Below are 15,074 nucleotides of genomic sequence, written 5' to 3' on the forward strand. Positions count from 1 at the left end.
CCAGAGCCCACCCTGCCTCTACGCAGAGCCCTTCTCCTGGCCAGAGACTTCTGGAGCCTTGGGCTCTCTGTGCCAAAGTCACTGGGCGCCAGGCACTCCCAGAACTGTGTGCACCACCCCCTGCCCTGTTGCTGGATCCAGGTGTGTCACACTCTGGAGCTGCTCCCACAACCAGAACTCCCTGGCTGGAGCAGCCCCAGAGGAGCTACACAGGGTCACTCCCTACAAATATCCAGCAACAATAGGGTGATCCCGCTGGGATCTAATATTGGAGAGACACCTCCCCAACTCTGAGAACGGCCAGAGGCAACAGTGAAAAACAATCATGAGGCAAAATCAATAGAAAAACTCTGGCAATATGAATAATCAGAGTAGATGAACTCCCCCAAGGATCAATGTGGCAGACATAGCACAAGATCCCATGCACAAACAAATAGCTGAGATGTCAGAAATCAAATTCAGAATCTGGATGGCAATAAGATCAAATTAGAATTCCAAGCAGTAACCCAAAAGATATCTCAAGAATTCAACAAATTCAAAGACCAAATGACCAAAGATTTTGACACATTGAGAGAAGAAGTTGCAGCCCTCAAAGATCTGAGAAACACAGTAGAATCCCTCAGTAACAGAATGGAGCAAGCAGAAGAAAGGATTCCTGACATTGAAGACAAAGCTTTTGAATGCTACCAAACTCTCAGAGAGGAAGAGAAATGGAGAGCAAAAACAGATCACTCTCTCAGAGAGCTCTGGGATAATTCGAAGAAAACTAATATGTGTCTTATAGGGATCCCCAAAAGTGATGAAGTGGTTTCACAAGGCACAGAATCTCTTCTCCATGAGATTATGAAAGAGAACTTTCCAGACATGCCAAGAGATTCTGAAATTCAGATAGCACACAGTTTCAGAACGCCAGCATGACTCAACCCAAATAAGACATCCTCCAGACACATCATAATCAATTTCACTAAAGTTCATATGAAGGACAAAATTCTGAAAGCAGCCAGACGAAAGAAAACCATTACCTACAGCAGATCTCTCTGCTGACTTTCAAGCTAGAAGAGGATGGTCATCGACTTTTAATCTCCTAAAACAAAACAACTTTCAACCCAGGATCCTGTACCCAGCTAAACTGAGTTTCATTTATGATGGAGAAATTAAATACTTTAATGACATTCACATGTTGAAGAAATTTGCCATAACTAAACCAGATCTCCAGGATAGTCTCAGACCTGTTCTTCATAAAGACCAGAGTAATCCTCCACCACAAAAGTAAACCCACCCAGAAAATTTTGATCAAATTCCAACTTCCACAGGCACAAAAGGATTAAAAATGTCCACCAGACTCTTGAAGACTTATCAATATTCTCAATTAATATGAATGGTTTAAATTGTCCTCTAAAGAGGCACAGGTTGGCTGACTGGATGCAAAAACTCAAGCCAGATATCTGCTGCATACAAGAATCTCGTCTTACATTAAAAGACAAATATAGAGTCAAGGTGAAGGGATGGTCATCTTTACTCCAGGCAAATGGAAAGCAGAAAAAGCAGGTGTTGCAATCCTATTCGCAGATGTAATAGGCTTTAAACCAACCAAAATAAGGATGGATACTTCCTATTTGTTAAAGGTAATACTCAATATGATTAGATTTCAATTATTAATATTTATGCACCCAACCAGAATGCACCTCAATTTATAAGAGAAACTCTAATAGACATGAGAAATTGATTTCCTCCAGTTCCATAGTAGTTGGAGATTTTAACACCCCTTTAGCAGTGCTAGATAGATCCTCCAAAAAGAAGCTAAGCAAAGAAAACTTAGATTTAAACTTAACCATTGAACATCTGGACTTAACAGACATCTACAGAACATTTCATCCCCAAAAAACTGAATACACATACTTTGCATCAGCCGATGGAACATACTCCAAAATCGACCACATCTTAGGCCACAAATCTAACCTCAGCAAATTAAAAAAAGTAGAAATTATTCCTTACATCTTCTCAGACCATTATGCAATGAAAGTTGAACTCAATAACAACAGGAATCTGCATACCCATACAAAAACATGGAAGCTAAACAACCTTATGCTGAAGGATAGATGGGTTATAGACGAGATTAAGAAGGAAATCACCAAATTTTTGGAACAAAACAAAAATGAAGACACGAATTACCAGAACCTCTGGGATAATGCAAAGGCAGTCCTAAGAGGGAAATTTGTAGCACTGCAAGTCTTCCTCAAGAAAACGGAAAGAGAGGAAGTTAATAACTTAATGGGACATCTCAAGCAACTGGAGAAGGAAGAACATTCCAACCCCAAACCCAGTAGAAGAAAAGAAATAACCAAAATCAGAGCAGAATTAAATGAAATTGAAAACAAAAGAATTATACAACAGATCAATAAATCCAAAAGTTGGTTTTTTGAAAAGATCAATAAAATAGATAAACCTTTGGCCAACCTAACCAGGAAAAAAAGCATAAAATCTCTAATTTCATCAATCAGAAATGGTAAAGGTGAAATAACAACAGATCCCTCAGAAATTCAAAAAATCCTTAATGAATATTACAAGAAACGTTACTCGGAAATATGAAAATCTGAAATAAATGAACCAATACTTGGAAGTACGCCACCTACCAAGACCAGAACGAAGTGGAAATGTTGAACAGACCTATATCAAGTTCTGAAATAGCATCAACTATACAAAATCTCCCTAAAAACAAAAGCCCAGGACCAGATGGCTTTACGTCAGAATTCTACCAAATCTTTAAAGAAGAACTAGTACCTATATTACTAAACCTCTTCCAAAATATCGAAAAAGAAGGAATATTACCCAACACGTTCTACGAAGCAAACATCACCTTGATCCCTAAACCAAGGAAAGACCCAACAAGAAAAGAAAATTATAGACCAAATATAGCAATATTTATGCAAAAATACTCAATAAGATCCTAACAAACAGAATCCAACAGCACATCAAAAAAATTATACACCACGACTAAGTGGGATTTATCCCAGGGTCTCATAGCTGGTTCAATATATGTAAATCTATAAATGTAATTCAGCACATAAACAAACTAAAAAATAAAGACCATGTGATTCTCTCAATTGGTGCAGAAAAAGCTTTTGATAATATCCAGCATCCCTTCATGATCAGAACACTTAAGAAAATTGGTATAGAAGGGACATTTCTTAAACTAATAGAGGACATCTACAGGAAACCCACAGCCAATATCATACTGAATGGAGTTAAATTGAAATCATTTCCACTCAGATCAGGAACCAGGCAAGGTTGCCCATTGTCTCCATTGCTCTTTAACATTGTAATGGAAGTTTTAGCCATTGCAATTAGGGAAGAAAAGGCGATCAAGGGTATCCACATAGGGTCAGAAGAGATCAAACTTTCACTCTTCGCAGATGATATGATTGTATATCTGGAAAACACTAGGAATTCTATTACAAAACTTTTAGAAGTGATCAGGGAATATAGCAATGTCTCAGGCTACAAAATCAACACCCATAAATCTGTAGCCTTTATATATACCAACAATAACCAAGCCAAAAAAACAGTCAAGGACTCTATTCCTTTCACAGTAGTGCCAAAAAAGATGAAATATTTAGGAGTATATCTAACAAAGGGTGTGAAAGATCTCTATAAAGAGAACTATGAAACTTTAAGAAAAGAAATAGCTGAGGATGTTAACAAATGGAAAAACATACCATGCTCATGGCTGGGAAGAATCAACATTGTTAAAATGTCTATACTACCCAAAGCAATACATAATTTTAATGCAATTCCTATTAAAGCTCCATTGTCATATTTTAAAGATCTTGAAAAAATAATACTTCATTTTATATGGAATCAGAAAAAACCTTGAATAGCAAAACATTACTCAGCAATAAAAACAAAGCAGGAGGAATCATGCTACCGGACCTGAGACTGTACTATAAATTGATAGTGATCAAAACAGCATGATACTGGCACAAAAACAGAGAAGTAGATGTCTGGAACAGAATAGAGAACCAAGAGATGAATCCAGCTACTTACCGTTATTTGATCTTTGACAAGCCAATGAAAAACATTCAGTGGGGAAAAGATTCCCTATTTAACAAATGGTGCTGGGTGAACTGGCTGGTGATATGTAAAAGACTGAAACTGGACCCACACCTTTCACCATTAACTAAGATAGACTCTCACTGGATTAAAGATTTAAACTTGGGCGGCGCCTGTGGCTCAGTGAGTAGGGCGCCGGCCCCATATGCCGAGGGTGGCGGGTTCAAACCCAGCCCCGGCTAAACTGCAACAAAAAAATAGCTGGGTGCTGTGGCGGGCACCTGTAGTCCCAGCTGCTCGGGAGGCTGAGGCAAGAGAATCGCGTAAGCCCAAGAGTTAGAGGTTGCTGTGAGCCGTGTGACGCCACGGCACTCTACCCGAGGACGGTACAGTGAGACTCTGTCTCCACAGAAAAAAAAAAAAAAAAAAAGATTTAAACTTAAGACATGAAACTATACACATACTTGAAGAAAGTGCAGGGAAAACTCTTGAAGGAATGGGCCTGGGTGAATATTTTATGAGGAGGACTCCCCAGGCAATTGAAGCAGTATCAAAAATACATTACTGGGACCTGATCAAACTAAAAAGCTTCTGCACAGCCAAGAACATAGTAAGTAAAGCAAGCAGACAGCCCTCAGAATGGGAGAAAATATTTGCAGGTTATACCTCCGATAAAGGTTTAGTAACCAGAATCCACAGAGAACTCAAATGTATTAGCAAGAAAAGAACAAGTGATCCCATGTCAGGGTGGGCAAAGGACTTGAAGAGAAACTTCTCTAAAGAAGACAGATGCACGATCTACAAACACATGAAAAAAAGCTCATCATCCTTAATCATCTGAGAAATGCAAATCAAATCTACTTTGAGATATCACCTAACCCCAGTAAGATTAGCCCACATAACAAAATCCCAAAACCAGAGATGTTGGTGTGGATGTGGAGGAAAGGGCACACATCTACATTGCTGGTGGGAATGCACATTAATGTTTGGAAGAATGTTTGGAGAACACTTAGAGGTCTAAAAATAGACCTGCCATTCGATCCTATAATTCCTTTACTAGGTTTATATCCAGAAGACCAAAAATCACAATATAACAAAGACATCTGTACCAAAATGTTTATTGCAGCCCAATTCACAATTGCTAAGTCATGGAAGAAGCCCAACTGTCCATCGACCCACGAATGGACTAGCAAATTGTGGTACATGTATACCATGTAATATTATGCAGCCTTAAAGAAAGATGGAGACTTTACCTCTTTCATGTTTACACGGATGGAGCTGGAACATATTCTTCTTAGCAAAGTATCTCAGGAATGGAAGAAAAAGTATCCAATGTACTCAGCCCTACTATGAAGCTAATTTACAACTTACACATGAAGGCTATAACCCAACTACAGCACAAGACTATGGGGAAAGGGCCAAGGGGGAAGGGAGGGGGGAGGTTAGGGTAGAGGGAGGGTAATGGGTAGGGTCACACCTAGGGTGCATCTTAGAATGGATACAGGCAAAACTTACTAAATGCAGAATACAAATGTCTACATACAATAACTAAGAAAATGCCATGAAGGCTACGTTGAAGAGTTTGATGAGAATATTTCAGATTGTATAAAAAACCAGCACATTGTACCCCTTGATTGCACTAATGTACATAGCTATGATTTAACAACAACAAAAAATAAATAATTAAAAAATAAAAAAAAAAAAGAACAGATGAGGTCATCAAAGCCCACGGCACCACCACAGGGAACACACGGCAGGATGACTCCTCCAGGCAGAAAGACAGCCATGTGCCTGGAGACTGTTCCCTCAGCTCTACCTTTCGGGCCCCAGATAACCTGTGGTCTGATATTCCTAACTGGAGCCTTCTACTCCCAGAAACAACAGTGTCCCAGAGTGAGCACAGCAGCTGTGTCCCCACACCCCAGAGGGGGCAAGCTGACTGCGTGTCAGCAGCATTGTGTGCCGGGCTGTTTTCTATTTGGAATTTGGGGTAAATCCTAATCCAGGATTATGAGAAAGAACCCCATGGGATCAAAAGTCCTTGATCTCTTGCTTTAAAGACTGTAAAACATCAGAGGAATCAGTGGACACATTAACCAACAACAAAGGCTGAAGGAAACCAGGAGAGAAGAAGAGTGTTTTTAGCAGAACAGGGTGGTGAAGAATGAAGGTCTCAGAGTCAGACACGCTTGGATCCAAATGCCACCCACACTGACCATTTTTTCCAGGCCTCAGTTTCCTGATCTCTAAAGTGGGGAGAATTATAATTCAAATCACATAGTCTCTTAAGACGATTTATCAAGAATGTATTCAGAATCTCATTAATGAACTCATTAAACAAATATTTCCTGAGCACGTGCTGGGTCTGATACAATGCTAGACACTGTGTATACAACATGGAATTAAAAAAGTCTCACTTTATCGCCCTCAGTAGAGTGTCATAGCTCATAGCAACCTCAAACTCTTGAGCTCAAGCAATTCTCTTGCCTCAGCCTGTCACAATGCCCAGCTATCTTTTTTTTTGTTGTTTATGTGTTTAGCAATCCCAGGCTGGGTTTGAACCCACCAGCCCCGGAGTATGTGACCAGCGCCCTAACCATTGAGCCACAGGTGCCTAGCCAGTACCAAGTTCTTTTAAAAATTATTTTATGCATCCATGAATGAATGTTATTAATACTTAGAGGTAGCATGAGATAGGATTCAGTATCAATTGTATTCCTAATTTTTTATATGTACGTAACAATGAAGAAAAACTTTTTAAATAAATAACTACATATAAGTGAAAAAAAAAAATGAAGTCTTACCGACATGATGGTTATATCCCACAGAGGAGACAGAAAATAAATTAGCTTTGTTTAAACCATATCGTAAGTGCTGTTACTAGGACTTGATGAGGTCGAATAAAGGGTTGATGTATTTTAGTCTGGTTGCGTGGGGAAGGCTTCTTCAGGAGCTGATATTGCAAGAACAAAGAGGAGTTCACTAGACAGAAATTTACTCATTTAGTCCTTATAACTACACCTTTCAGATACTATTAGCTCCATTTTCTAGTTGAAGAAACTGAGACTCAAAGAAGTAGGGTAACTTGCCCGTGATAATGGAGTTGGTAACGAGATTAGAACCCTGGAAGGCAACCTGACAGCATCTATGGAAACGAACAACAAAGAAAATAAGACAACAATAACAAAGGCAGCATAGACCCTGAGACTCAGCAATTTCAACTGTAGAAATGAATACCACAAATATTGTTTAACATGCATAAAGATGTTTAAATAAAGATTTTTTAAAATTTTATTTTATTATTAAATCATAGCTGTGTACATTAATGCAATCATGGGGCACCGTACACTGGTTTTATAGACCGTTTGACATATTTTCATCACACTGGTTAACATAGCCTTCCTGGCATTTTCTTAGTTATTGTGTTAAGGCATTTATATTCTACATTTACTAAGTTTCACATGTACCCTTATAAGATGCACCACAGGTGTAATCCCACCAATCACCCTCCCTCCGCCCATCCTCTCCCCTCCCTCACCTCCCTCTCCCCCTTCCCCATATTCTTTTTTTTTTCAAGTGACAAGCAATCTTTATTTACAAAATTCAGCTGTGATTTCTTTTTATTGTTATTATTAAATCATAGCTGTGTACATTAATGCGATCATGGGGCACCATACACTGGTTTTATAAACAGTTTGACACATTTTCGTCATACTGGTTAACATAGCCTTCCTGGCATTTTCTTAGTTATTGTGTTAAGACATTTATATTCTACGTTTACTAAGTTTCACATGTACCCTTGTAAGATGCACCGCAGGTGTAATCCCACCAATCACCCTCCCTCCGCCCTCCCTCCCATCCTTTTCCCCCTTCCCCCTATTCTTAGGTTATAACTGGGTTATAGCTTTCAGATGAAAGCCATAAATTAGTTTCATAGTAGGGCTGAGTACATTGGATACCTTTTCTTCCATTCTTGAGATACTTTACTAAGAAGAATATGTTCCAGCTCCATCCATGTAAACATGAAAGAGGTAAAGTCTCCATCTTTCTTTAAGGCTGCATAATATTCCATGGTGTACATATACCACAATTTATTTTTTATTTTTTTTTTCATATACCACAATTTATTAATCCATTCGTGGATCAGTGGGCACTTGGGCTTTTTCCATGATTTAGCAATTATGAATTGACACTTCTACACTGCTGGTGGGGATGCAAATTAATACATTCCTTTTGGAAAGATGTTTGGAGAATACTTAGAGATCTAAAAATAGATCTGCCATTCAATCCTATAATTCCTCTACTTGGTATATACCCAGAAGACCAAAAATCACATTATAACAAAGATATTTGTATCAGAATGTTTACTGCAGCCCAATTCATAATTGCTAAGTCATGGAAAAAGCCTAAATAAAGATGTTGATTACAGCACTATTGCTAGAGAAAAAGAAATTGGAATCAAGCTAAATATCTATAAATTGGAAATTGGTTAAAATTAAAGTGCATCCTTATAGCAGAATGCAATGTAGCAATAAAAGAGAATGAAGCAGATGTATATATGGTGATATGGAAACATTTGTGAGATATATTAGCAGGAGAAAGAAGCCAAGTAGAAAAAACTATTAAAAAAAGATGTCTACACCTATATAGCAGAACCTCCATAGTTGGCCACCTCCCTACATTGACCACCTCCTTAAGTTGACCTAAGTTTTGTAGACTGGACATGTACCACATGTATCAGTACAGTAGGCCTAGATCCTTATGGTGACCACCTTCGTATGGTGAATAGTTTGTTACAGCCCCTTGGGTGAGTCACCTTTCAGGAGTTCTACGGTATTTATTTACCCATGCCAAATTTCTGAAAGTATATCCAAGAAATCATTGACATTTTCTTCTGGGGAATTCTACTAGGGCCCTAGGTAAAATGGCAAATAACTTTATTTAATCTTGCCTATCATTTTATTTTTTTTAATCATGAGTATGTATTACTTTTATAATTTTTTGAGAGTTAATTAAAAATAACTAAATTCTCATTAGACCCCCTAGCAGTATGACTTTGGGTGGTCCTTTAATTTATCTGGACCTTGTTGTTTACATCTGTGAAATGCAAGAGTTAGATGACCCTTAAATTCATTCCAGTCCTAACCCTCTATTGTCCTACAATTTCGAAGTATTTAAATTCCCATCGGAAATCACCTCAGTTCTCCAAGGCGAAGAGACCTGTGCACTTTGCTAAAGAGACCCTGCACCTTCTCTTAGCCAAGCTAGGCACTTAGTATAAATACCCCAAGACAGCTAATAGCAGGGCAGAAAGAAAAATTTGAGACCTTTTGAGGAATTTCTCTGACTATACGGCAGTCAATATATAAATATTTTCTGGAGCCCAGCTGTATTCAAGCCATTGTACTGAGTACCACATTAGGAATACAAATAAATGGAAGATGAGACCTTTGGTGCTCGTGGGGCTTATAGTCAGAGAAGACAGGGCAGACGATATTCTGTTGACTAATGCCACCACCAACACCACCGTTCCATTTGCTGAGTGTACCAGCCTGAGTGTACCAGCCTGTGTGTACCAGCCTGTGTGGATGCCTCTTGCTTGTATTATTTCATCCAGTACTTACACAGTCCTTCATGGTGAGTACCATTATTTTTGATATTTCTCAAGTGAGGAAATGAGACTCAGGAAGTTCAAGTAAGTAGCTCAAGGAAACCCAACTGGTAATCAATAGGAATGGTTTTCATAGCCTGGTGTGCAAGACACTGAAGCATGTGCTCCTAACCGCTGGATGGTGCGTGCAAGACACTGATGTGTGTGTTCCTAACCACTGGATGGTGTGTGCAAGACACTGGTGTGTGTGTTCCTAAACTGTGGGTGATATGTGCAAGACACTGATGCGTGTGCTCCTAACTGCTAGATGATGCTCAGTGGGAAGGGAATGGAGCAGTGGGAGGGCCAGTGGACTGAAATCTGTGGTGTCACACAGTAAGTGTTCCTCAAGTTAGGAAAAATCAGGCAAACTTAATGTGCTCTGTAGTCTGGGAAAGCATCACAAAGGAAGTGAATCTTGAATTGGGTTTTGATGGAAGAACAGGGCACAGATAATTCAGGTATGAGGCAACTGTGATCAAAGCCACATGCTCCTGTGACCTCTGTGGAGTCTGAGCAGACCCAGAATGGGCAGTTTCTTGAAGGAGAAAACACTGGAGCCTAAGGAAATCATACGAGGCCTTCCAAGCCAGCTTAATGCTTTTGGTCCTAAGTCTTTAGAAATGAGAGTCAAGGAAAGTTTGGGGCAAAGGCATTCAGAGTGTCCAGCAGTATCTCATTGTGGCCACTTCTCACCTCCCAGGGCATTGCACAGAGCCAGTGATGATGACAACCTCTTCTTAGTTCCAAAAGTCATCTCTACAGAGCTCCACAGGCAGAACTGGGCAGGGGCTGTGGGTGAGGGACTTAGATGTGCCATTTCTGATTCACCAAGGTGAGGCATAGCTATGGCCTCAGGGCCCACAAAGATTTTCCAAGAGGGGATCTTTTCCTCACCAACCCAAAGAAAACAAGAGATCTACTCCCATTTTTATACATACCCATAAAAATTGGAAACATGTATCTATACGAAAACTTGTACAAAAGTCTTAATAGATCATTATTTATGATAGCCAGAAAGTGGAAACAACCCAAATGTTCATCATTGTGTGAATGGATAAATATATATGTATCTCCACATGATGGAATATTATTTGACAATAAAAAATGATGTAGTGATACATACTACAACATGGATGAACCTTGAAAACATGATGCTAAATTTTAAAAGTCATGCCTGAAAGGTCACATATTGTAAGAATTAATTAATATGGAATATCAGCATAGGCAAATGCACAGAGGCAGATGGTATGATACATTAGTGGTACCAGGGACTGGCCAGGAGGGAGAAGGGCATGGAGGGTTTCTTTCTAGGGTGGTGAAAATGTTCCAAAATTACAAGGTGTTGATGGTGAAGCCACCTTGTGAAGATGCTAAAAATCACTAAATTGCGTACTTTAAAAAGTGAATTTTATGGTACGTGGATTATATGTCAATTAAAAAAAAGAAAATGAGGAATGGGGTGACAGAGAAAACACTTCTTTTTAAAATTTTTTTAGTTTATTGTTTCAGGTTCATTGAATTAGGTTTCCGGTTCAAAGAATTAGGTTACACTGTTTGCGTTTGTTAGGTAAAGTCCCTTTTATAATTGTGTCACGCCCCCAAGAGGTGTGTCACACACCATAATCCCCATCCTCCTCTTCCTCCCCTCTCCCCACTCCCTTGTTCTCCCCCACCTTGAATTGATTTGAGTTTTTCTTTTACGTGGGTATATATTAGATCCTCTACTGGGTTCCTATTAGAATTGAGTACTTTGGATTCTTGCTTCTCCATTCTTGTGATACTTTACTAAGAATGTGTTCCACCTCTATCCAGGTTAATACGAAATGTGTAAAGTCTCCATTTTTTTAATGGCTGAATAGTATTCCATGGTATACATAGACCACAGTTTATTAATCCATTTCTAGGTAGACAGCCATTTAGGTTGTTTCGATTTGGCGATTGTAAACTGAGCTGCGATAAACAGTTTAGTGCAGATGTCCTTACGATAAAGTGATTTTTTTCCTTCTGGGTAGATGCCTAGTAATGGGATTGCAGTATCAGATGGAAAGTCTAATTTGAGTTCTTTGAGGATTCTTCCATACTTCCTTCCAAAAATGTTGTGTTAGAAAACACTTTTTTGAAGGACTCATTCAGGTAGAGCAGAGGCTAGAAGGAGGCTCAACCATATTTGACATGTCTTATGTGTCAGGGGGCGTTTCTAAAACAGTTCTTACAAGTAAGGGTAGTTTGGCTTGCTTTGTCAGATATCTATTTCCCATTGTACCCTGATTACTCTGATACATTCCCCTGGGATCAGAGATTTTTCACTTTAAAAACATTCATTTCCATGTCCCGTGGCCATGGTTTTCTCTTTCCCTGACTTGTTATTTCATATCCTGGTCTTAAACATGAGAAGGTGTGAACTTTGAGTACAGGCAGATCACAGCGCACATTTCCAGAGTGAGGCTCTGGAGAACTGCCCAGTCCCTGGGAGGTCTGGAGGACAGATGGTCTAAGGGGGTGTGGACAGGAGACCCCCGACCTGCAGAGTGTGTTTGGATAAGTGAGATTACTATGGAAAAAAGGGATTTGATTCTAGGGATTTGTTATAGGACACTTCTGGGGGACTTTGATGAAGGGAGTGGTCTGTGTGTGAAGAGTTGATATTATGGGGTTATAAGCCAGGAGATCACCTGTCTTCACCCCAGGAGTGGCTTGGCGTTTTGGGCCCTGGGTGATAAAGGTCCAAATAAAGGCAAGAGTATTCAGTCAACAAAATATAAGCTTCAGGGTAGGCATCGCTGTCATCATGTCCTGTCAACAGACAATGGCAATGCCTGGGCCCTTAGAAGATGTCTGAGCAATATTTGTTAGATGGCTCCTTGGCTGAAGACTGTCCATAGCTTGTTGAAAGAGACCTAAACATCAACCAGAAGGCCTAGGTGCAAATCCCAGCTCTGCTATGTATGTAACAAGCTCAGTGACCGTGGGAAAAATACTTAACCTCTCCAACCCTCAGTCTCTTCATCTACAAAACAGGAGTAAGAAGAGCTATTGAGTTTTGAGAAATAAAAGGAGAGATGTATAGGGGCCCAGTGATAAAAATGGAGTGTTTGTTTTGCTTTTTCCTGAAACTGGAACCACAAGACTATTTGAAAGTCATACTCTGGGCAGCAGTAAGGACGTTATCAATGGTGGAGTTAACTTTTTTTGGTCTTGGACATCTGCAACCTCTGATGAACATCTCAGTTGAGATGAAGGTCTCCACAGCTGAATGATTTCTCAGCTAATGTTACCCATCCTTTTGCCTTGGAGTGTTGAGAGGGGTCCAGAAACAGGTGGGCTTGCTCAGCCAGCCTGTCTCCCATCTGCTCCTTGCAAGGCTCTGTGGTATCTTGCAACAATTGCCCTTGAGTACCTAAGGACTTAGGCTCTACAGTTGGCACCACTACCAAGGCTCTACAATTGGATGACTACCAAGGGCATCGCTTGAATGAGGCAAAGAACAATGATAAGACTAACCAGTATTTTTGAGCTCTTACTGTGATTCATGCCCTTTCAACACATCATCTTATGCCATCTTTATCACAACTTTCTGCAGTGGGATCCAAAGTCATCTCAATTTTGCAGACAGGTTCCCTGAGGCTGTGCAGTGCCTTGATTTAGATTTACAAGGTTTTGGTTGTGTTGCCTGTATCAGTGTTGCCATCACTTGCCTACTCTCGAAAAAATGCCACGTGCTGACTCCTTTATCTGCTTTATTTGACTGCAGGCTGGAGGAGTGGGTTCTAGTATTAGTCTGTCACATTTAGCACCAACAGATCCCATACATGTGACAATTATGGCGAGCCTCCATATAAAGTGGGCACATGGGAGTTCCAACTCAAACAAGCATCAGAACCACCCACCCGGGGTGCTTGTTAACCCATGTATTTCTAGGCTGAACCCCCAGACTCAGTGGGTCTGGGCAGGGACCAGACAATTTGTATTTCTAACAAGTTTCGGGTGATGCTGCTGCTGCTGCTGCTATCAATCTGAGAACCACACTTTGAAACCACTGAACAAAAGATAAGGAAAAGGCAAAATATTTTAGCTTGGTCCTCTGAGCTGTCAGGTGAATAAGGGAAGACATCCCTGAACTGTTTTATCCTTCACCCAGCTGGGGCAAGTTATTTGTATTTTAAAAAACAAAACAAAGCACATCAGTGGCAAAAAATAGCCCTGAAATTCTCTTCCTCACCCAAATCTTGTTGCCTGAGAGTGGACATGATCAGTGCCTGGAGAAATCCATCTATTGTCTTTGCTTTGGCCAGGATGTTAATTTCAGAGTCAGTGCCAGGGAGAAAATTGCAGTGGGCACAATTAAACCGGTTCTGCCTCTATATTCTGCCATCTTCATAAATTATTCACATTACCCGGCACTTAATATGCCTTCCCACTTCAGGCCCTCTCTGTAACTGTTCTCTACTCTTTCATTTACAGCTGTGGAACAACTATTTTCATCTGGCGGTGGCTTTTATCACTCAGGATTCTCTGCAGCTGGAGCAGTTCTCGCACGCCAAGTACAACAAAATCCTGAATAAGTAGGTTGCATTTTTGGATTTCCAGAAGTGGGGTTGGGTTTATGAGCTTGAGACAGTGCCTGAAGCAGAGGCTGTTGTTTCTCCTAGGTATGGGGACATGAGACGGCTAATTGGCTTTTCCATCCGTGACATGTGGTACAAGCTTGGTGAGTAGGCACATGCAGCCAGATAGACACATCTGCATGCACCACACTCCTTCTTGAAGACCATCTGTTAGAGGGCCATGGGGGTTTTGACAGTGGGAGTTTGAAATAACAGACTGTCATTGTGTGTGGCTCAGTCCTTTGTAGGTGCTTAATAATACTCAGAATGACAGAGGGGCCCACCTGCACTCCAACCTCAACCTCTGAGGGGTTACAGAGTCAAACAGGAATTTATAAGAGGGAGCAGGACTGCTATGGGGACTCATGTGCTCATATGTCATGTCACATGAAGGATTGCTACTGATAGGTGGGGCACTTTGCCTCCCACGTCCTGCTTCTTGTGTGATGTGGTTTACAAAGCATCCTCCAACCTCATGGAGGAGAATTGGATCTCTGAAAGATAAGAAGGTCCTTTGAGCTGAAAAGGAACCCCATAAAGTTGTTTCTGCCTCAGTGAGCTTTAGGAATCTTGTATGATTATCTGAGTGATTCCTGGGAGAGATGGGACCAGGGAGAGATTGATTGAAAGTCTGAGTCTATCCTGTGCTGAGGAGATCTTATTTCATCTTCACAAAACTTTCTGCAAGATAGACATTTTCCCCCTCCTTTTATGGATCAGGACACTTAGAGAAGTAGCTAGCTGTAGATCAAACAGCTACAAGTCTC

At 40.3% G+C, this 15,074-nt stretch overlaps 1 protein-coding gene across 1 annotated transcript in view; it reads left to right on the plus strand.

The window, feature by feature from the left end:
* DOCK2 (dedicator of cytokinesis 2) overlaps nt 1–15,074 on the plus strand; it is a 466,833-nt gene that overhangs the window by 368,590 nt on the left and 83,169 nt on the right. The window contains exons 31-32 of the mRNA XM_053566743.1: nt 14,165–14,265; nt 14,353–14,411. Coding sequence (XP_053422718.1) covers nt 14,165–14,265; nt 14,353–14,411 — 160 coding nt within the window. The remainder of the gene's footprint in view (nt 1–14,164; nt 14,266–14,352; nt 14,412–15,074) is intronic.

This window comes from Nycticebus coucang, chromosome 17, assembly GCF_027406575.1.
Source record: "Nycticebus coucang isolate mNycCou1 chromosome 17, mNycCou1.pri, whole genome shotgun sequence".
Taxonomy (NCBI): domain Eukaryota; kingdom Metazoa; phylum Chordata; class Mammalia; order Primates; family Lorisidae; genus Nycticebus; species Nycticebus coucang.